The 25,231-nt window shown below is 36.5% G+C and overlaps 1 protein-coding gene across 1 annotated transcript in view; it reads right to left on the bottom strand.

Moving 5' to 3' along the window:
• Positions 1–23,343, bottom strand: part of NEBL (nebulette) — a 102,084-nt gene extending 78,741 nt beyond the window's left edge. The window contains 7 exon segments of the mRNA XM_054592929.1: positions 833–934; positions 1,926–2,027; positions 9,642–9,752; positions 15,072–15,182; positions 16,752–16,856; positions 22,851–22,922; positions 23,010–23,343. Coding sequence (XP_054448904.1) covers positions 833–934; positions 1,926–2,027; positions 9,642–9,752; positions 15,072–15,182; positions 16,752–16,856; positions 22,851–22,922; positions 23,010–23,090 — 684 coding nt within the window. The 5' untranslated portion in view covers positions 23,091–23,343.
• Positions 23,344–25,231: the final 1,888 nt, after the last annotated feature.

Genomic DNA, 25,231 nt, shown 5'->3' with positions numbered 1-25,231 from the left:
CTTTTATCATATACTAAGTTTTTATACATATTGGAATTTCTTTCAGGATTCCCTTTTCATTCTATTAATTATTTTATCTCTTACCATACCAATTCCATACTGATTTAATTTCAGTGGTTTTATATTATGGTAACTCATAACTTAAGTTCTCCTTCACTGATCTTCATTTTTGTACTTTTCAGGGCTATTCTCAGGCATTTCCTTTCCATTCAAACTCTAAGATCATCCATATTTATCCATATTTTTTTTTAAAAACCGTTGGAATCTATTCAAAATTACATGACATTTATATATTAATTTGGGGACAACTAGAATTTTTATCTACTGAGACTTTCAACCAAAAACATGCCATGTCTTTATACTTTTTCAGATCTTGTTTTATGTTCTTCAATAAGACTTCAAAGTTTTCTTCATTTTCATCACCCTTCTTTAGTTAATGGTAAAACTAAAGCATTTAAAAATTAAGAAATTAATACTTTTATTACTAGTTAATGTGTGTGTGTGTGTATAGACAGATAGATTAAAATCTAATTATTTGGTATGACTACTACTAAATTATAGAAATCCTGAGAAATGTGACAATATGGCTAAACTCATCAAAAAAGGTAGGATTTGAGCTGACAGAAAACTTTGTTTTATGCTTAAATTGGACTTATTTTTTTCCATACTGGAATTTATAATTACTGCAATCCTATCTAAAATGGTTTCAGAAACATTATCTTTGCATACCCTTGCAATTAAAGATATTATCTAGAATAAAATATTTTTTTGTGTGCTGCTAGAAACAAAATCTCTGAATAAAATCATTGTGGAATCATCACTAGAGTCTTACTTGACTAGAAAGTTTAGAAGCTTCAACAGCATGTTCAAAATCTGGTCTTCCAATTACAGCAGGCTCTTTATTCATTGCTCCTTGCCCTTTCTTGTATTCTGCCTAAAATGAATAAATGAGAGAATGTTAAATATTTCTACTTTCCAACGAAGAATTACACTGACATCAGCCAAAATAAAATATAAAAAACCCTTAGTCCATAAAAAACATTCCCTTCAGCTCACCAAACACTAAAATGCTGTCTACTAAAGCAGGAATTAATTTTTATAATAAGGCTATTTAAATAAACTCAACATTTTTGCAGTAAAATAATTACTAATTTTGAATCATGAATCCAATCATCATCATCATCGTATTTATGTATAAACACTGGAAAAAAATCAGAAATTTATGGATAATTAAGACTCTGTCTTCTGCATCAAGATAGCTTTTAGGGCTTTGTTTAGTCTCAAGAACTGATCTAACCCTATCTAATTAACACACAGTAGAAGTTAGAAAATAATTACTGATTTTTAATTTTTAAAGTATGTATATCCTATGTTACTTAAACATTTGGTTCAAATTAAGACATCATTTTAAACCAGGTATTAGGAATGTTAAAAAAAATGATATTAATCCAGGAGGATGTCAGAGAAGAAAAGAAACAGCTATGATGTATAGGAAACCTGTGAGGGTAAATGTTGGCAGAACAGAATCTGCAGAATCAACAGCAACAAGATAAGAACAAAGACAAGTGAAATCCCTTTGGACAGGGTGAGAGGTAAGAGATAAATAACACAGGGCCAGATGACTGACAATGTTCACTTTTAAGCTGGGACATTTGAATGTCATCTTATACTCAAATATTATTTATCAAACTAAAAGTATGATAATACTAGCCATAGTCAAGTTTAGTTTGGGCAGCTTCTGCAATACCCAAATAATTTACAGAGTCAAATGAATAATTCAGATATTAAAAAATTGAAATAATTCAGATTTAAAAACTGAGATGATTGATTTCACTCATCAAATTAACCACCCAACAACCAAAGCCATGCTTTGTTCCTGCAAAAGTAAGAAATCATTTCTGCCCAAGATAAGAAAGAGCGATTACATTGCTTATGATTTTGGAGAGCTGCGTTGCCATCTTGATGTCTGGTCTGTTGAGCTCTGCATTATACACATGGGTGTCCTGCATATCTTTTCTATAAGAAATCTGATCAAAGAGACAGTTTTGATTTAAAAAAAAGAAATTAGTAATTTCATATAGTCACTAGCCTTAATGTCCATTATTTTTCCTTGTCACAATCAACTCAGAGAGCCAACTGACCATAAGCTATTTATTTGGAGATATATATATATATATATTTTATAATACCTATGCCTCACTAACATTATTACATATCCACTGAATTTATACAACATGAGAAATTTATACAACGAGAGCTCAAGCCCTCAGCACAAAACCCATCTTATAGAATTTTATGTACAATACCCTCATAAGCATATCATTGTGTGGAAGTGTGTATGCGCATATTCACAGAAATAATATCCTCATCAAGGGCTTTCACTTGCCCCTCATACAGTCTCTACCCCAGTGAATACAGGATAAGCCCCAGCACATGAACACAGAAAATCCCTTCCAGGGGTGAGGGTGTGTGAGGCTCTGTGACTCTCCAGCTTTCACTCTCCCGACCACACCTTTCTCTCCCTTTTCTGACTGGACACTTCAAATGCCCACATCTGGAAATCCTAGCCATGAGTACTGACAGTTTTATTATCTAGCAAATCATTACAATGACTTGACTCCCCCAAAGTAAAAGCAATTGTATTAAGGAATATTCATCCTCCAAATACACATTTGACATTATCAAACCAGAGCGGAAAACAGAGATTTTAAAAGAAAAATACATGTAAGTTTTGCCAAATGTACTTTAGATAACAGCAGTCACTTAAATTAATTTGATTGACAAATTGGAACAGACCAGAAGCAAACTACTATAATGTCCAATGGTCAACATCTCACCATTGAGATCTGTCATGAGCTGAAAGAATATTCATCTATGTTCCAGATGCAGTTCTATTGGCAATATCACCAAGTGCTGGTCAACTTGTCCATTATATTATATTCTATTAAAGTTATAATGCAAAGGATATGGTAACGGTTCTAAAATTGGAATTCATCTTGATTTTCTCAAGGCACAGAAAGGTAGAACACAGAAATATACAACTAAATATCTGTATAAATGCACAATTGACTACATTTTGTACAAAATAAATATGTCTGATATTGCCTACAAAGTTCCTGCAATAGCATCATCTGGGATACTTTTTAAAATTTAGATTTCTGAGGTCCATCCCCTTTGTAATGGGGCCCAACAATCTGCATTTTAATGAATTCCCTAGTTGACCTTTAAGAATGAGTCTTCTAGATAATTCAATGTATCTTATTTTCTTTTCAACCTTGCAGAATTTTAAAAATTGGTACATTCTTAGTTCTTTCAAAAATAATATCAAGTGAAGGAAATGATAATACATTAAGACTTTAATAGGCCTCCTATACATCATATAATTTTATTTCAGTGAAATATTTATATACATTTCTGTTTACTTTTTAAGAACTTGCGTGTATTTCACCATCAAGACTATTTTTCAACTGTATTTAAAATCATGAACTTATCTGACAAGTGAACAACTTAAATACAATTAGCATAATTTCAGCAAGAATCTTTCTTCAGTATTCCTATTTTCACAGGCTTTCCTTATCAAGTAATTTCAGGTAGGTTTTGTGCATACAGGTACCAAAAGAAACATAAATATAAGCTAAAAATGGAATTATTTTGTTGGATAGATTTTAAATCTTTCGGTATTTAAAATAACCCAGTTTTCTTGGTTTCAAAACGCAACACACTCACCCACAAAATATGGCCAATCAACCTCAACCTGCTCTGAGTTAAACACAAGCTGTGTAAACAAAAACCAACTCTCAGGTGAAAACAAACCAAAATTATTACCCACATACAAGAATAGCTGTTTCTATGTTACTGCATTCATATCAAATCCATGGGGGGGAGTAGTCTTTTTGTTTAGAATAGAATGAGGGTAAAATGGAAACCCTTACTTTCTGAAAAGAGCTGCAACCTTTCTGAAATCTAAGCTGTACGTGGGCTACCTAATTATATGCTGTTCAGCCTAATGATGGAGTGAAGAGAGGAGAACAGCACAAAGGCAGCAGGAGCAGGACTCTGAATAGGGCCCCATCATCCACATAAATTGCAAATTAGAGGCCAGCATAGGTGACTCAAAACAAATATTAAGATTGACGTGAGCTGCTAATTCAAACAAGCGGATACCCCAGAGCCACACAGGAACCTGGTCACTGGTCAGCTCTTCCAGAATATTGCTGCCTGGGGAGAGCCCCCAAGAACAGAGCTTACGCTGAGGAACACTTGAGAGCAGCAAGCTCCTGGTTTTCTCTATCTGCAAGGATCTCTAAACATAGGCGGATGACAACATGGGCCATTTTTCTAAGCTATTCCTTTGTAGTGGACATGTGTTCACTGTTTTTTATCATCTGGAAACTGCCCCCCTGCCTCACTCCATGTAATCTGGTGGGGCTATTGAATGCAACCACCTTTCCTGGTCACAGAAAGTGGCCGTGTGACAGGCTACCCAATGAGATGCCCCATCCCTTTGGAAGCCAGGACTAATAAGAGAGCAGACAAAACCCAAGCAGGGCCAGAGTCATTTGGAGGATCCGAGGCTGGGAGAGAAAGAGCTGCTGTAAAGATGATTTGATTTTGAAAACCCCAGCTCTCATCTTGAGATCACCTAACCAGTGTCTGAAAAAGAAGTTGCGGAGGCCGGCAGAGCCAAGAGACTGGGAAGAGGGGTGGGGGGCGGTCCTGGTGACACCGAGGAGCCTCTGGATCCAGCTATGCCTGAAGGTAGCCTGAATTTTCCAATTATGCAAACCAATAAATTCTCACTTTTTATATGAGCTAACTTTGATGGATTTCTCTCACTAAATCCAGAAACTGCTGACTAACACAGCCCCTGCTTCATCTGTTTTTCTGCAGTGTCAAATTGGCTCTTTAGTGCCTCCTATTAAAATTTTAATTCTATCATTGAAATCTGTCATTGAATTTCTTCCTTGTCTCACCATGCTCACTTCCCCCCTTAGCTTCCTTTTTCATCTCATTTTGTCTTTGAATCTCATTTCATTCTCTCTTTATAAGCCTTCTACTTCCGTTTCATAAGGCTCAGCTTTTACATGTTTCCTGTGGTCATGCAGTATCCAATGTGCTAGGCATGTCCTAAATCTTTTACACACTTTGATTCATTAACTCCTCATGCCGGCCCTGTTGTGCTGAATTATCTGCACTCCACTGGGCTCTAACCACATACCCTCCCAACAGAACTAGTTATCCAGAATCTTCTTCATTATATTGTTCTGGGTAAGATTTGGCCAAAAAGAGACTCATTAGACTTTGAAAACAGAAGTGAAATGGATGCTGTTATTCTCCATGTCAAGCCAGACATGTGGGCAGACAGAGAATTCCCAGTGACTTTGCAGCAAGCTTTTAATGTTTAGACCACCGTGATCTGAGATTCTTCAATAGGAGAGATCATAGAGGAAAGCAAAGATTCCACCAAGATTGTCCTTACACTGAAGTTCAAGCACTGGGAGACAGGAAGACTGTGAGCTGAGGGATGGCAGCCACGCTGGGAGCCACGGAGAGACACCTGCTGGAGCTGCGGGCAGTGTGCACAGCAGCTTAAAGAAACCAAATCCCACTGGCTCAAGACCATTCATTCCCTTTGCCACTCCGTGAAAGGTTCCATGATTCTTAGTGAGAAGGAACTCTAGTGGATATGTATCTTTTAAGTTTGTGGAACAGAAGTGAGTAGTGTAACCTATGTTTAATTACAAACTTACACCACCAGTTGTGATTCTCAAGAAATACTTACATTTTCATCATAAACTCTCACATAAGCAAAGCTTTCCAGGTATCATCACAGTGGCACATGCACTGGAAATTCTATCTTAGGCTTATTTCTGTCTGGGCATACTGTATCTAAAGAAACACTAAATTGTTAAATTATAAATATTATTTTATAAGAGAATATAAACATTTTAAGTATAAGTAAATGAGGATCTTATATTCACCAGAAAAAAACAGTTTTCAATCTTCTATAAGATGAAGTAAAACACAGAGCTGTATCTAGAATAGTTATTGTTATTACTATTATTATCATTATGTATAAGAGCATTTTAGATTTGATAAAAGTTTTCTTATTCATGTTTTAATTTTATCATCACCACAATCTTGTGAAGAAGGCAGAGGAGATATTACTAACTATTCTGCCTTAAAGATGAATAAATACTAATACATCTATTTTAATACTAAATCCTAAAGCACTATTATTATAAGTCACATCAAGGAACCACATAAATGTTTTCCAGTATCATTTTACTGATTTATCTCTAAGCTTTTTCACTTTCTGATGAAATAGAAATTCTGTCTACTGATAAGTTTTTATTAACATTAAGAAAGTACATCTATCATTCATGAAAAGAACATTAAGACTCTTGTTTTCCCTGCCGAATACTTCTTTCTAATGCACATTGAATTGATTATCAATATGGTGTTTTGGAAAAGTTTACCACTCTTATTTCATGATAAGTCTATACAGACCACATTACTTATAAAACTGGAATGGCAGCTTAAAATTTGTTTGACTTACTTCAGAACTATTGGAGTTCATGCTCTGGTGAGATTGATGAGAACTAATAATGTTACTGGAGTTTTCATTACAAGTCCATCTTTAGGGAAAAGCAGCAGGATAGAAACCTCCAGTTTCTCTAATTACATTAGAAAAATTTGGCTGGGGTACATCCCTTAAGATACAAAAGGATTTAGATTGGCTCTTTTTAATCATGTTTTGATTACAGTATCACCAAAATAGGTAAGTTATATGGGTTCAGGAACCCTTTCAATATGCCCTTCTGACCTAAACACTTCTTAATATAAATTTCCTTTTAATTTGGATTTTTAATGAAATCTTACCTCTTTAGATTGTTTGGAGTTAATTATGATATCGCTGGAAACTCTTAAATCACCCTTGAAAACTGGAGGGGGACCAAATAGGACTAATATTTTATCAAGTGGCCTTTCTGCAGAGTTCTTTGCATATTTTATCTCATTTAACACTTGTGGCCCTAATGAGATAAAAATCATTGCCCCAATTTTAAGATAAGAAAGTTGGGATTTGGAGATATTAATTACTTGTCCAAGGTCATGCAGGCACACAAGTGGCAGAGCAAGCATTTTAACCCTGGCCTGACTCCAAATTCCTCTTCTATTATTATGCTACAGTGGAAGATATTCTGAGAAATATTTTTCCCTTGTTTCATTGTCATTGAACTGGGGGTGATAAAAGAAAGTCACTGCCCCCCAGTACTCTTCCCATTGGGAGTCTCTGTTATTTGGAGGTAAAAATGCAGTCACAAAGAACCCCCTGTTCATCCTCTCCTGCTTACTCACATCTCAAAAGATAGAGAAGACAAAAAAGTTCTGAAACAAAGAAGTGTTCCCTTTGGCCAATTGATGAATGCTTTAGTGAAAGGTTTAAGTGAAAAGAAGGCAGAAATTAAAAGCTTTGAACTCTCATTGTCCCAGTTTCTTGGGTCTCTGATAGATGTTCAAAAGCTGACTTGATTTGGATGGAAACATTAAAAAGGTAAGCAAAGATGCTGACTTGCATTGTTTCCAGGTAAATCAGATGCACGTGTGACAATGCATTTGATTTTAAATTAAATCAAATCATTTATATGCTTAGTGAGAAGTGATAGTCCATATTATGAAAGGGTAATTCTATTAGAAATTCTCTGCAAAGGAGTTTCATTGGACTGAAGAAGGCAGGGTTTTGTCTCTCAGGGCAATGCTGTAGCTTCACCAACTGAACCACAAGATAGATGTACTTACTCTCCATGTGGCTTTCAAGACTAACGTTTAAATTTCATATTGTAGGGACAACAAATGTATTATTCTAAATGCCTTGATGCTAGAGGAATATCAACTACTTCACAGATAGAATACAAATATCCTTCTCACTTTAAATCTGAGTAAATAGTCTTAAACACTTCCTAAATCCTATTATATGTACAAACTTTGCATGTAAAGGTTGAGCTGGTTAGGCAGAGGAGTGTAAGTAAATACACCCTTCTCCCATAAGTACACAGTATTGAATGGAGAAAAGGGCTTTATACTCTATTCCCTCAATCCCTCAATCAAAGACCTTTTAAAAGAAAAGGCAGACTTAAAATAATAACCCCAGTTCTATGATAAGGAACTTCCGTATTTGAATTTCATTGAATTATAGAGTTAGCAAGGCCCCCTGAGGATCTGTGTAATGCCAGCCCCTCCCCACCCCACCACCACCTTCTTTCCTGCAGCGCACGGGAGCTGCGATCTGAATTCTATGATAACCTATTTTGCACCCATTTTAAAAGTCTCATTTGAAATCTTGACCAGTAACCAGTGACCTTTAAGAGGGAGGCAGCAGGGCCTGACAGAAAGAGCAAACTCAGGGCTTTGATTCTTTAGTCTCATTTTCCTCATCTACGAAAGGGGAACCGGTGCAGGGATTTTGTGAGAATTGGAAATGATCAAAGTTTTGGCACAGTTCTGGTACACAGCAGTGCTGGCTAAGAGGGACCTATTATGATCATTTTGGTCATTCTATAAGCACACTGTTCTTGTAAAGCATCCCCTTAGGATGACCTTGCTGGTAATAACAGACATGCAGTTTCTTCATCTCTTATCAATCTCAAACCATTTTAGAAAAGTGCTTTGGTATTGTCGTATGTTTATACATTTGGATTAAAATGTTAAACCTCACTCAGTTTTCACTTAAGGACTGACCTACTACAATATAATATCAGATAACTGTTGCCATTCTGCAAGGAGACACCCTCACGGCTGGGGCTCTGGGGGCACAGAGTCCACAAAGCACCATTAGAAACAGAACTAAGTAGGAGGACAGATCCTGTGTGAGATGACAAAGATGTTTCAGATACTTTTCAAAGAAAAGGAGTTTCTTGACCCATCTGGGACAGACACTTTATTCTAACTGATTCTAACCCATAAAGAATGTGATAAACAGCTCCTATAGGCCTTCTGGAGGAGAGAGAATTCATGACGGGGAAATGAATAAGCCTTCCCTGCGATTTCAGGGAGAAATATTTCTTCTAGCCCACCAGAGAAGAAATTCATTTTCCACAGGCTCACGTCTTCTCATTTGGCCTCTGCTTCTAAGGCATCTATTGCTTCCCTATTCGCTATGGGTCTTAAGTTTGGTTCTTTGTTCCCCACAAGCATTCCAAAAGAAACAGTAGTGGAGTACAATCTCACTAGCGTCTGTGAATGATTCTTCCCTGGGCCACTGATTTGCAACGCTCTTTCTCCCTGTTCTTCTGCAATCCTCGACGGGAAACCATGGGAGCTTTGCCATCAAGTCAAGGAATTTCTAAGAAATGCTAATAACCCAATAGATCCAAAGGATCCACATGTGTCTTGTCCAAAGCAGATTTTCCAATGCCTACAAGTGCCTGATGTTTTAAAGGCATTTCACAAGGTTTTAATAACTGTTGACAAAATAATCCTGATGTCTTTCTGACTGAACACAGAGAGATAAAAATAAAGTAAATTTTAAAGCCATTTTTGAATAGGAGTGCAATAATATTGAAATTTCAACAAAATATCCATTAGCCTTGATGTGGGTTAAACACAATTTTCCAGAAAATCATGAGGAACGGCTTCCTTACATTGCTCTGGTGTTTATTGACCTCAATGGCATGTTTGATCTCAGGTGGCTCCTTCATATGGGCGTAATCTGAGAATCCTTTGGCAGCATCATGTTTCTGCTTGTAGGCAATCTTAAAAAAAAAACCAACAAACCACACACACAGAGAGAATAAACCATTACTCTCATTTAGAGGTGTATTAAATTCTTACCTGTTAAATTTCAATGTTTTGCTAGGATTTTGCATATTTCAGTACTACAAATGAAGGTTAAGTTTGCCTGAGCCTCTACAACAAGACAATATACATAACACTTTAATTTTAGTGCTTCAGTTTAGACTCTTAATTCTAAATCTTTGTCACTTATTTCCAAAGTCCTTAACCATAGACTGGAATCCCAAGTCTTACATTCACCTAGTTTAAAACTCATCTGCAGTTCTGGGAAATATCCTACACCCAAGAGCTCTTAGGATTATAAATGTACAAGGTTTAAATCTAGGATAAGCAACTGAAAAGTAGGGGAAATGATCAGATATTTACAAGTGAATTGTTCATTTTTAAATTAATTGTTATGATTGTACGTAGACACAGCTATAGTATTTAAATGCTTTAACCTTTGGAAGAAAATATAAGGTAGGTGAAAATCTCAGATATGTCAAGCTCTCTCCTCTGTTAAAGAAAGAGGTATCATACCAACACCATCAATTACCACCAAGTTAAATTTGTTCTATACTGGGATGGAGAGAAGGTATGAGCATGATTGCTTAGGAAGCAGAAGCAACCAAACTCAGCCAGAGAGTTCAAAATTAAAGAAAATCCAGAGGACAGCAAACAAATTATCCCCTTGCTCTCCGTCTATGCATTACCCTATTTATTTTCTTCACAATTTTTAATTACTTTGTCCAATTATTTCTTTTCTGTCTGCCGTCACTAAAACTTAACTGTCTGGTTCACTGAAGGCTCAGAACCCCTAATAGAGCCTGGCATAATGTAAGCAGTAATAAATATTTGCTCAAGTAAATAAATAAATAACTGAATGAATGAGAACAGGAATAAATCATTTCAAAATTAATTTTCAATAGATATCAAAGGTTTAATAATAAAAAGATAGTAAATGGAGTTAAAATTACTTGACCCAAGAGAATAAGCTCACCTTAAGAAGAAATATTAGAACAGTGTTTACCAAGAACAATACAAGATCTAATTTTCAATAAAAAAGAATACAGTTAAACTTAGGGCAAAACTTTTTACCAATATGATCTCAATGAGAGCTATGCCTGTATTGTACACATCTTGTAATATCCTTTGCCTGTCTTAGCGCATGACAAAGAGTAGAAGTGCAATAACTGTTTAGTGAATGAATAAATAAATTAGTTTATGAAACATTCTCATGAACTTAAATCCCTTATAGGCTTTAATAAACAGAATTAACCACCCATTTGACTTAGATAATATATTGAATACTTATCTAAAGGATTAAAGTGATAATTATAAAACTAGTTTTTAAAAATTAAAGAAAAATAAGATCATCAACTATAACCACAAAAAGAACCCATCAAGTACAACCATCAATGTTTAACCCTTCTCTGCTTCCTCTATTGAGTTTTTATTAAAAACTAATAAAAGAGAACTCAATCTGGGGTATCATAGTCTCTAAATTTTGAAAGCTGTGATAGAAAACTCCTCCTTCAGTGAAACCCAAATCCATCTGACCAGAGCTGCCTCTGGTTGGCCATATAGGCGGAGTCTAGTCCAAAGGGCAGAACTTTAACATGGGAACATAGCTGCCAGTGACTTCCCTTCTTTCAGGCTGTCTCTGTGGGTTGAGGCACTGATCCCCTAAACTCCCTAGCGGTGCTCCTCAGTGCAAATTTCAATTTATCCATCTCTTTCTTAAGGTGCCCACAATGCTCCAGATATGGTCTGACCTATCTTAATTGGAATTATTCAGTTTAATCCAGCCTGTCATCTCTCATGTGTTATATGTGATTAATGCATCCATAGATCACACTGTTTCCTATTGATGGTTATGTTGAGATTTCTGTCAGCTAAACACCCTTACGTCTCATTCAGTCCCACCCAGCCCTGATCCCACATCCAATCCTGCATGTATGGCTGATTATTCGGGCTCATATGCAGCACCTCACATTAGCCCAAGGATAATTCATCTTGTTAGAGTCTGTCCAGTTATTTAATCCATCAGGATAATCTTCTAATTAACACATTTTTGCATTTTTTACCAATTAATTATGTTAAACAGGAAACCCATTAAGAACCTCCTCTCGGGCTGAGAAAGTCCATTATCTCAGTTCCATTACATTCTATACTATATCTTTGGGGGCAGGGAGGAGTTTAATGGGGGGCCAAGTCTATTAAGCCAGGACAAAACTTCGATGAGCTATGTTCCTTCTACTTAAATAAAAAGAGAGCTAGGTTGTACCTTTCTCCTTTTTTGCTCGATGCTTGGTTTATTTTTAAATCTTAGACTGACTATCATACTTGTGACTTTATAAACATAACCAATGCAGCTGATCATCTGGTGGTCTATCATAGAAATGGTGAGTCATCAAACACAATTTTAAAAAGCACTGTTTAAAAGGCTATATAATTTCCTACTTGGAGCATTAAAATAGTCAATTCATTTATAGCTTCTACGAAGCACCACTTCAGAATTAAGATTATATCAAACTGGAGGCAGCTGAACTTTATCATATTAATTTTCAGCCTTAAAAAAGCTAATGGAAATTATGTCAAACTAATAAATTTCCTGATAAATTTGATTTCCTAAGATTTGTCTTTATTGTGTGACATTTCCCTAGATTAATACTTGTTTTCTTCATACCCTGAGAGTTAAGTTTGCTATGGTACTGGACACCTAACTAATGGAGGATAGTCTTATAAACTTTATATATGAATATGTTTACGTAAGTAACATATATTTATCTTACATATTTGACTGCATAGTATATCTTTATATCTCATATATAAGATGCACATATATTTCTAACTTACACTATATTTTATAAATACTATATAGGTAGATGTGCTTCTAATCCATAGCAAGATGCCTCTGGTGTTCCTTGTGGCCACTTTAGGTAAAAACATAGGCTCTTCTAAACCTCCCCGGTGCAGATGCCTGAATAGCCTGTTACTACTTCTGCAATAAGGGATTATTTAGGCCCTATCAGAAACAGCCCTGGGGAGAAGGACTTCACTGCTACCCAGCACAATCCATTCATTTGCAGTAGCTTTTCTTTGTGGCCTGTGTTTATAAAGTTTTTAATGAGGAATATCTAATAAAATGACTTCCTAAAATCTCTACATTTCTCTCTCTCTCCTCGCCCTCTCTCTCAAAAGGCATTTCTTTCTATTAGTCATTTTCTATAAGGAATATTAAACTAGCCAACTTCACCTTATCATTCTAGTTTGAATGTAAGCATCTGAGAATGTTTGCAAAATGGTTTTAATATAATAACTTGTTCCAGTGTAGAAAGTTTAGGAGATATTTCATTAGACCCAGAATGCCATTAAATTTCAGATTTGGCTAATACTCTAATTTAGGTTAGCACAAATCTGATACTATTTGGACACAGTAAAAGGTTAGCTTAATTATCACAGACATTGTCAAATACTTTTACTTTCTTGATTGTCTTATTACCAAGTAAGCTTGGAGGATTGCAATTTTAACAGCAATAAAGTTGATGTATGTTAGTCTAAAGAAACATTATAATAATTACATACATTTTGAAATAGACACCTAACGCCGTGTCCAGGGTTTTCCTTATCAACAAGTTCAGTGACTAATTACAACATTGGGCAGTGCTGCCCCTTAAGAGCACAAACACAGCTTTCCCAGGGCGCGCGGTCTGCTGCTGGATACCACGTATCCACCATGTGAATGATGACCTATCCTGGCACGGAAATGAAACATAATTTCCAAACATACAACATGGATTATTTTTCATGTTAAGCTTTCTGTTGCACATATTTGTGCACTATAAATCTATTAAATGCTATAAAAGGTGACAAAACTTGTACATTTCCAAAGCAATAAAAATGTCAATAGCTAAAAAAGTTTTCTTCCCAAGTAAATATAAAATTTAAAATAGATTTTTTCTTTTCCTTCTTTATTGCTTAACTGTTGCCTGTCACATATCAAGTGTTATTATTTCCTTTATAAAGTAGTCCCTACTATCAGCAAGCGGCTAGGTGACTGATGTGAGTAGCAAAAAAAAAAGGAGAGGGACATTTTAGTCATGGGCAGCCACGCGAAACTTTAACATCAAATATTTTTAGCCTCAAGTTGCACAACTGAGATTACTGTTCAAGTTGGGTACACAGTGGACATTTAAATTTGTAATAATGAAGGACTAAAGAGGTTCTGCCAAAGATAAGTATGCGCAGTGTTTTTCAAGAGCAATATATTTTCAGACTATTTTATAATTATCTAGGTATCCTCTATTTAAAGATACAACAATTCTGGAGCAAAACATAAACTTGTTTAATAAGAAAAAGCAGGGTAGAGATGGTAAGAGACAGATGGTAAAATGTGTGGTTAAGAAACCAGAATCCAGAGCCAGATAGTCCGTGTTCATGAGCTGGCTCACCCAGTTATTGGCTGTGTGACCTAGGGCAACTTACTTAACCTCTCTGTGCTTCAGTGTCCACATCTCCAAAATGGGGATATTTCATACAGTTGCTTGTAAGGATTAAATGACATAAATATTTGTGAAATGCAGAGAATAGTACCTGACATATAATAAGCATTTCTATCTGTTTACTATTATTTTTAACCTAAAATGCAACATGAAGAATATAAATTATGTAAAAACATTTCCTTGGAAAGAAAATCAACAAATTGAATAAAAATCCACTTTACAAGTATTTACTGAACATTTCCTATATACCGAGGACTGCTCTAAGCACAGAGATTTGCTCTGCACTTAACCCCTTCAGGGAAGAAGACAGATGAGGCCCCTGCCCTCATGTCACTTGGGAACCAAGTAGCAGGTTAGTGAAGTTAAAAAAAACAACAAAAATTACAACACCAGATTGTGCTATGAACAAAACAAAACAATGAGTGAAAAAGAGGGGAAATATTCTATTTTAAAATTCTATTTTAAGAATTACAACAAATTAAATGCATTAAGTATTCCCTATGTGTTGATGTACTATAAAGGGAAAATTACTCCTAAACTCCTGTGGATTCAAAATGCGTTTCATGCTGACATTTCTTAAATTTGTCTGTAACTTGCAATCACCAAAATGGACTTCCACCTGATGGAGGCCCGTTTTTGATTGTCTGCGGTATTCTAAATGAAAAACACAATGAAACTTTCATGTTTTATTCGGCAAGTTATACTCAAGATAAATAACTTTTAAAACGCTGAATAATTTATAGCAGGTTATATGTTTAATCTACACAATTATGTAACAATTTAGGAAAACCACACCTCACTTTGAAGCTGTGTCACTTCTCTTGCAAAGACACTGTCGATTGTGGCTGGCATCTGCTTATAAAGGGAATTGGTAAGGTCCGTCTTAATGGTGCCTTTGTATTTTGCCTGGGGAGGGGGAAGGAAAAAATAAACAAACATTACTCCTTTACCGTGAATATTGAAAGAGAATAAAAAGAAACTTTCTTTAGAAACAGAATTAATTTAAAAATCTGAAGAGCATTTTAATCTTTGACACTGGACCTGATGAACATATTTTGAAGAAAGATAAATCCAGTTTATCATGAGAAGGCTTTAAACTAGACACACAAGAAAAAAATGACTATTTTTCTTATTTAAACCCATGTATATTTCTAAAAGTAAATCTATTGGTGTGTATTAATGGTTCCATATGTTTGTTCAGCAAAGAAAACTCTGAGAGCAATGGGACATTTGAGTTGTTTCAGAAAATACAAGCTGTTAGAATGTACTGGCTAACCTAATGCAGAGGACAGAGCGCCTTTATTCATCTTGTTAACCTCCTCCCACCACGATGAGGGGTGAGGTGCTTTTTGCTATTTCTGCGCCTTCACACCTCCAGTCGGCACTGTTCCTAGGTGACCTCAATCATTACTCCTATAGAGCAACACTCATTCACCAATTCCTCTTGGGAAGATTAGGTTCAAAGAAACACAACAGATTGCTCACTCCCATGTTTTTGCTCTGCAGTTAACTCCTTCAGGAAAATGAATCAATTGATAATTAAGAACATCAAGAATTTCTCTGCACGAGAGAAATAACAGCTAACTCAAATAAATACAACCATGTTTTTCCACATTCTGTTGGCAAGTCCCTGATGTGACTCCCACTCAGAAATAGATTTGAGTATGTCTCCTGTTTAAACTTTGCATTTCTGCAATTCTTTAAGTTTGGATACTTAATTTTAAAAATTGACCAATTTTCCTTACAACATTTTTGTGTTAGCAAAAATAATCCTGAGACTATCATGTTGATCTTTTTCCAACATATGAAACACTAGAGGTCAGCCATTTTATTCCTTCTCTTACCAAGTTTATCTCTTTTAAGTGATCCATTCACAGACTACAGAAATGCCTCATTACCAAAATCACTGTTAACTGTTCTTTTCAATGCAACACACTGTGGTCACAAATGCTCTCAGAAGGACACTGCATGATTTTTCAGTTGGAAAATAAATGTAGTGCATTTCTCACTCTGGTTTCATAATCGGTATCTCCACTGAGCCAATCCTATTCAAAAATAGTTTAAATTTATTTAAAATTAATTAACCAAAAGTACCATATTTTATGGAATCAGCTGGTAAATTTTACTTATTTTCAAAATTATATTCAATAATTTATAACTAGTTAGTCTGTCAGAAAATAAAATATGAAACCTCTAAGACTATTTTGTTAGTACTTTCTACTTATTGAATAAAAATATCCCCTTTCAAGAGTAATTCTATATAAATAAGAAAGGTATGGAGTCAAAATACAGGCATACATAATAAAGCACAGCCACCACAGACAGTAGATAGTGCATAGAATTACAAAATTGTATACATATTACCAACATTCAGTGGTGTTTTTGAAAATATTACTCAACTTTAATGCACAGACTTTTATCTATATAAATATAAGAAGAAAATGAGAGCCATTTTGCAAGTTTTTGATATCTTACCTCAGAAATAAAAGCACCAATATTTTTTACATGATTTAGCATAGGAGTGTCTGTCACAAATGTACACTTGTCCTTAGACTTTTTATACTCCTCTTTATAATGAATCTAAAAGAGAAAATAACTCACATAAGAGGAAGAAGAAAAAATTTCAATGATCTATTGCTGAACAGAAGGATTAACCTGAGAAAACCAGTTTTCTGAAGTAAATACTCAAATGTGGAATGATGCTCAAAAGAAGCCAAATTACATAAACTGATATCCAGCACAGAACAGCAAAAATGATAAGGGACAATAAAGAAAGCCTCTTCTTTAGATAAATGAGGATCCAGTTACAGTCAAGGATCATGTGTGCTGGACCCATGATTATGAGTCCTGTTGCCAGGTTTGTTACTTTTAAGCGAATGACCTTAACAGTTAAGCCTAAAGTCAAACAGAAATATAGCTGCCTACTTCTAGATTTAAAGGAAGTAGTCATCAGGACAGATGTAACCATTTAAGAAGTAGAGGCAGAAATTAAACAAATGAAGAGTATTATTACATTAGCATCATTACCTAGACCTGCTAGATTAGAGGAAGGGGCTTAAAATTGTGGCCACCATGGTCTTCCTGTTACCAATTAATTCCACTCAAATCAAACTTATTCAGTTTATGAGCACCCACAGGCATCCCATGCTCCTCCCCCAACAAGAGTAGAGCCTGCCGGGAACGTTTGTCATACGGCTAAGATCATTTCAGAATGCCCCCTTGCTGTGGGGAAGCAGGTGAGCAAGGAAAAGATCAGAGAGGCTTTGCTGAGCATGCTCATTTCTCCCTTGAATGCTCTAGTGAAATGAGTCACTCCTTTCCTCTTGGGAAAAGGCCAGCATTGTTATTTTGAAGAAACACCCTGCATGGACACAGGAGCCAAAAAGAAGTTAGGAACTGTGGAGAAGGAGCTAAAATGGATTCCCACTGTCACACTAATGGCAGCCCAGTCTGAAAACTGAGGAGGCAAATTTTATGACTAGCTGAGAAGACAAAGGTATTTGCAAAAGTGATATCACCCTGTAATAAAGTCATGTTTCTCTACCCAAGACTGTAAATACTTAGGCTGCAAAAAGGGTCCTAGGGTCTCACTAATTACGATCTAAAAGTAAAGTTTAATTCTATATAGTACCTGGTTCTTAAAGGATATGACTAATATTGATGTTACACACATTGCGTAGGCATTTTCCCATACACAAAGCTGATCTGAAGGGCATTATTTGACCATAACCAGACACAAACACACTAAGTAACGTTATTTCAAAATACCGTATTTCACCACTGTGACTCTTAGATATTATATGCCTGCCACATTAAACATTTGCTTTATTCATGAAATCAACATTAGAACATATTTATCTTATCTGTGCAGTAAATTACTTTTTTTCTTCTCAGAGATTAGCCCTAATTTTAGGCCTCTGCAAATCACCCTCCTCAGTCACTAGTAATTAAACTGTTAGAGGCAGCATGATAAATAGTAGGCTATTTTGATCATAAGGTGGGGGGAACATATCCCCATTATATAATAAGTGTGAGAGAAAATAACCTATCATTAGGCTTAAGTCAGCCTCATTATTTTTATCTTCTGCCACCATCTTTTCCCTTTCACATTCACATTCTTCACTGCAGTGGTATGTGCTGGGGCCACAGGCCTCCTGATAAGCTCTAACCTGAGCAGAATGTTCAGGAAGGGAGCAGGGATAAGGGTGAAGTACTTACTTCCTTTGCTATGCAGGCAAAAGGTTCATTCTTAAGTGGGGTCTCCATTCCTTCCTTTGGTCTTTATTTAAAATACAAACACACACACATTTCTAATTTCTAATCAATTATACAGTATGAATGGCAATAGCACATTATCTTAAATTTGTATGCAAAAAATGTCACCTATTACTAGGTTTCCTATACCAGAAGAAGGCAGATGAAAGGAAACCAATGACTGACACAAAACTTTCAGTAAAATGAAAATTGCTGAGTAGACAGCCATTTCCTAATACAACAGTGTATGTATCCCAAAGACAACCACAGCTCTATCTCTTAGGTGGATTGCCTATCCAACCCCTCTTTTTCTTAATAAAAAAACCCACATGTATTTATTAGAGTAGCCAGACCCCTCCCCCAGCCCCAGAGGACCAATTGCTCTAAACCAGGCAAGGTTTTCTCATGCCCCCTGGCTAGAGATTGGCCTGGGGAGGCCAGGTGCCCAGCTCTGGTCACGAGACGTTAGTGGAGTCTTCTCAGTAGTGTCCTGGTGTTTCTGTTGTACAGGGAGAGACTTGCTGGCATAGCCCTTTGATACTTTGCCCTTCCACTTTTTTTCCTCCCCAGTCAAAAGATACAGCAGCAATGATGTCGTTTAAAGGCAATAAGCCATCAAACTAATTTCGACAGAGCAGAAGAAAAGGAATCTGAGAAACTAATAGCATCAAATATGCCAAGACTGGACCCCCTACCTGAAGGCTTCATGTATGAAAAGAAAAAACAAACTTATGTATTAAACCTCTGTGCCAGGGTTCTCCTGTTACGTGCAGTACTCATAACCAGTACACCATGCCAGTTATGTTCTGATTGAGAAAAAAAGGGCCAAGTTGATGACTTCATGATCATTAAGATGACCAAAATATTTACTTTCTGCTTTGACCTCGTCCGTTGATCCCACCATGTCTCTAGTGCAAAGAGAGTTCCCTTAGATCATTAGATTGCAGGCACTTCCTCTTCCTCACCTAGTTTTTTTCACTCAGTGTGAGATTAGCAAATGGCTGGCAGTGGGTGACAGATGTAGAAATGTTTGAGGATATTTCCTTTTACAAGCTCTCTTAACCAAAAGCGCCTAGAAAGTCTCCTCACAAATGGAGCCACATCACTAAATGCAGTAAACCCTGGAAGGAAGAAGTGGGGCTCCACTCCTACCTGCTACCTGGGCGCTCACAGCCAAGGCTGCGCCCCCAGGCTCTCTCACACATTCAGAGCTCTCCCTGGGGGGGTAACCACGAATGTAATGTTTTCAGCATTGTAAGGATCTACCCACAGCACGCAATGCTCATTACCTGAAAAATGTTCTTTCTGCTGCATTGCACATGAACACCCTAAAAAGGTTTGAACCAGGACATTGAGTCAGAGGTGCCCTGCAGATGTGGCCAAATTTGCTCTGCAGAGACTTTATGCCTAATTTACAGAAACATACAAACAATTATCTTTAACCGCATATTTTTATGACCACCTGACAAAAGGCCACTAGATCCATGATTCTGACCGCTAAGTATAGTCAATAGGTTTGATTTATTCAAGGGGTTGCCTAGAGACTTGACTAACAGGATAAAATAGCCGAGAGGGATTATCTGGGGGAAACTGAAAGCATGACTTGATTAACAGAAAAATAAAAAGAGGTTGCGCTGCCTCCTGGATCGGAAGTGAGTTATGCAGAGGGAAACCCTACATATGGGCAGGGCAAGCGCAAAGCAGAAACTAGGTGGGGCAAGAAAACTTGAAAAGTGCCTCATTCTGATCCCCAAAGTGAAGCCACCTGATCTGAAAAATGTGCAGTTCCAAAGGGTGCAGGCCTGCCAGGACTTCTCTCTATAGACCAACATTATTTAACACTTTAATAAACTATCTGGCAAGGACATGATACAGCAAGGTATGCAGGTCTGCTGGTGACCCCAAGCTCTCAGGGAGAGTGAAATGTCAAACTGAAAGAGTTAAACTGGGGAAGCTCTCAACGGGCCATGCCAGAGGACAGATGACTACAGATGACATCCGTCCCTTGCAAGGTGAAAATCATTCAAACTACGATTAAAAGTTGATGAGCCCTAAGTAATCAGCTACAAGTCAGAAATTAGGACTGAAAATGTCTGAGAAAGATATCCCCCAGAGCTTGATCTAGCTCTCTGCAGGCCCCCAGTCCGAGAAACTCTAACCATCTCCAGAAAGGGTGTGTGGAGCAAAAGGGAACATCATCCCACCCCACCCATGACCACAGGCCATCTATGTCTGCACTGCTGTGCACAGATCCGGTTAGCACACCCGACAAAGGCATGCCCAAGGTAGGAGAGGTCCAGAGAGGAACAGTGAGAGTGATGATGGAGGCAACGTAGAAAGGCTGCTCCATGAAGAGAAACCCACAAAGCTACTCTTTTCATCTCAAAAAATGGAGCAGAGTGACAAGTGGCTATCATCCTGGCTCTGAGCTTAACCAGACCTAAGCCCAAATGTTGCCCCCACCCCTGTCTAGCCAGTTGGCCTTGGGTTGCACCACCTCTGAACTGAGGCTCACAGAACCAAAATCACAGAGTACAGTGAGGTGTGCGGAGGGCCTCACTCACGGCAAGAGGAAGGACATCACGGTGGCCAAGGCTTGGGAATCAGACCATGGTTCAAATCCCAGGTCTGTGGCTCATTAGCTGTGTGATTCAATCCACAGGATGTGAGACTGCTTCTTAAAGCTTCAGGACATATGACTTTACTGAGGAGGCAAACAATACACCAAATTTTCTGGGTGACAGGTTGCAGACAGACTGCCTTCAAACAAAAAGCCTCAGGTAAACACATGGATGCCCCTTTGGGATATAAGGAATTAGAAAACAAAACTAAGGGACTTAAACGTGTGTCTTTAAATTGAAGTTTGAGAGCAGGGAGAAGACAGGCACACTAAATTAAATTAAACGCGGACACTGACAGATGGGCACTGTCAGAGGCCTAATGGACCTGGCTGGGACTTCATCTAACTCGGGGCCGCAAGTCATCCCTTCTTATACCTGTTTCAGCTCTGCGATTATTGATGCAACCTCGAATATATATTTTAGGCTACCATTTAGTCACGCGAACAATATAACAGAGATAACTTCAAATTTAAGTTCATATTTTCTGTATGAAAATGTTCGTAGTGTTACTAGTACTAATGTTAGTGTAAAAATGAATAACAACGGTGAGATAACCTGCACGGACATCTACAGCAAGAGAGAACACAGTGGTGTGACTAAGACAGAGTGCTTTCTGTGTAAGCCCTATTCCCCACTGCTCAACTGTGCAACCCAGGAAAGTTACTTAGCCTTTCTGAGCCTTTGTTCCTCACCTCTAAAATGGGAAAAACAATAGAACCTACCTCACAAGCTTCATTACCTAGCACATAGTACTCAATAAATCTTAACTATTGTTAATATTATTATTGTTGTCATTTCAATATTATTATTAGTTTATAATATTCAAATACAGTAGCTCATAACCATTATTAAATAATAGCACAAAGAAATACTTAATTTAAAATTTAATTACATCACATGTCAAATATACGGAAAGGGGTATGATTCCCACCATCCTTTGACTCTTTGTGATAAATCTTTTTCACAAGGCAACTCTCTCACAACTCTTTTAATGAGAGCATCTCAGTTCTCATCCCTAGTGAGCAATACTTTATGCTTCTAGAATTTTAGTTTACTTATTTACTATAAAAATATATGTTAATTCTATAATTTTAGGATTCCTTTGAAATATAAGCCAATCCTAGTTAATGAAAAAGTCACAACACAAATGCTCCTTTTCATTCCTATCATCATCATCATCATCATCATCCAGTTCACAGTTCTCAACATACAGTTCAATCAGCCACTAATTCTAAATTGAAAGTCGGCATTATGTGTTCATAGTGCTATATGCATTTTTCTCTGGTTTGCAAAACTCTCATCAGAGTTCTCAAAAGGTTCCCAAAATGTTTTTCAAATCATTCATTTATCGAGATCCCCACAAAACATTTTACATCACTGTACAAATTAAAATAGGCTTTGGGTTCTTAAAGGAATATGTTCTGAATTCAATGTTTTATGATTTCATGCCAGCGTGATGGTGAAATCCATAGCAACAAGATTCTGGATTGGGGACACAGATACCTGCTCCCACAGAAATTCTCTGTGTGGGTGACCTTGGGGAAATGACCTAAAATTTCTAGACTCAGTTCTCTGGTCGAGAAAATAACTGTGTTTTAATAGATGGTTTTAGGGTTTTCTCTCCTGTTCTATGATTCTATGGCATAATATTCTACAACATGCAATGCAAAATGAGACAAAAATTACTTAAGCCACTTACATCACTAATGAGTTTGGTGCATTTTCTGGCCAATTCCATGCTCAGGTCTTCAATAACAGGCTTAAAGAATACCTGTCCAGAAACAAAGGGAAAGGAAACACATTTCTAATCAACTTAGAGGAACAAGCACCCTTCTTCCGCAGGTGCTTGCCCACTCACCTGGTCTTCTTCATTTTCTTCTTCCTCTGTTTTTTCCTCTTCAGTTTCATCTTTTACATCCTCAAATACAGGGACCCTCATTTTTACTCTGTATGTATGTGTGTGTGTGTGTGTACGTGCGCGTGTGCGTGTGTGTGTTTATATATATTTATATATATATGTATTCTTTTTAACTCACTAGTGTAACATCTGTTTATGTACTACAGCACTCTTGAGATCTTAGCATCTCTGGCATTCTGGCACAAATGACCTTGCCCAGCCCTCCTCTCTATTTAGCTCATACTTCACTCTCCTTATCACAACTGTGTGTGAGTGGATGGAACAGGATCCCGGAGGCCAACCAGGGCTAGCCTCCCAAGGGGAGATAACATTTCAACGAGCAAAATTCACTTTTATGAACTTTTAAGTCGGCATTTTTTTAACTTGCTAAGAAATTCAAAAGAGACAATTTATTTATATTTCATTAATTCAATTCATTCATAAGAGAGTTTGAAAAGGACTTCAAGATTCTGGGGAAACCACTCAGCTATAACACCCAAGATAGCACAGTCAAAAGCTTGTTATCTTAAAGAATTCCTCAACTCCTTCTAAATAAAGCTTTCACTGAAATGTCAGACATACCTCTGACTTGGTATAGTGAATCTGGATTATTCAAACTCATTTCATTAACCTAAGTTAAATTTTTTATGAGATATAAATGTACTTTTCACATTCTAAAAAAATACTCACTTTATATTAGCTGATTAAAGTCTAGTAATTTATTATGAAAAGCTCTTTGAACCCTTCAAAAAATCTATTCTGAGTTAATTATAACTGTTAATCCCATATTGCTAGCATATTATTTTAATTGTAAACATCATTAAACATGAGAAGTTACAATTAACACAGGTTGATATATCATTTAAGAATTCAAAAAAATACTAGTCCTCTCTTTCAATTCTTCCCATTGTGTCCATTTTTTACTAATTTGCTAGTTATTTGTATATTCTTCAAAGTATACTACAAATGGAAAAGTTTGGAAAAATAAACTATAACAGTACTTATAATGTGGTGTATGTCATCGGTTACATAATTTAACTATATTTCTCAAAACAAATGTTTCATGTAAACGTAGGCAATCCTAAGACTCTATCCAACTCATAATTCAATCAGGTTATTTAAATCCTAGGGTAAATTAATATTTATACAGCCACAGCTCATAAGCATTGGACATTAAAAAACACCCTATGGTGAATAATTTAATTATATAAAATACAACTTTATTCAAAATAATACATCATTCTTAATAGCTGAGTGTACTGCTGTTTTCTCTTGATATCCTATCTAGTTTTAAATTTATTTTTTAATTGCCTTGGCCTTGCCTAAACTAAAAATTCTAACAAGAAAAATATCTACATCATCATCATGTATAGATAATTTCTCAAATTATGTTCCATGAAAATAAAGTCCCACAGACAACTCTGAAGGGAAAAAGGGGGTTTCTTAAACAAACATGTTTGGGGAAACCTGTATGCTAATCTTTACCCCTGCCACTAGAGATCCACACAGCAATGACACATTAGAAGCTCCAAGAAAAGTATTTAAATTTGCTTAACCCAGCACTTCCCAAACATGAAATCCTATATATCTAATCTAACATACTTACCTAACTACCTATTTTTTAATGATATCTGCTACTCCAGAAAACATTTTTCTGTGAAATATTACTTAGGAAAACACTGTTCTATTCTGAAAAAAAAAATGTTGTGTTCTCAAAGAATGATTGGTCTTCTCATGAAACAATTTTTGATACAGGCTAACTTAATGGCATCACATATCCTGCTTATGATCAAAATACCAAAGAGAAATGTCCCAAGGGTACTGAATTTGGAAAACTTAACTTTAAAATAACAGCCCTGTCATGTCAGAGAATTCTACAAGGAAATTCTCCTTACATTACAGTTGTTCCATAAAAGGGCAGAATGTGTGGGTTCTGACCGATTCCCTCAAGTCCTCTGCCAAAAGACTATTCTGTAGAAGATCTAATCCATTACCTTTATTTGGAAATAGCAAAGAGCATTTTCCATAATCTTTTCTTGCAAACATCTAGAAGTGTAGGGAGAAAATATTGCCACAGCTGCTTAAGATGAACCTGATGGCTAATGTTTAAGGAGACGGTACTTGCGTTCCTCAAGTTGACATCTATTCTCCATGGTGAATTACCTTCATCAGACTTCAACGGC

Source organism: Pteronotus mesoamericanus, unplaced genomic scaffold, assembly GCF_021234165.1.
Source record: "Pteronotus mesoamericanus isolate MK-2021 breed Mesoamerican mustached bat unplaced genomic scaffold, CSHL_Meso_final contig_130, whole genome shotgun sequence".
Taxonomy (NCBI): domain Eukaryota; kingdom Metazoa; phylum Chordata; class Mammalia; order Chiroptera; family Mormoopidae; genus Pteronotus; species Pteronotus mesoamericanus.
Note: the sequence above shows the minus strand (reverse complement) of the source record. Positions and strands in the feature narration are given on the sequence as shown.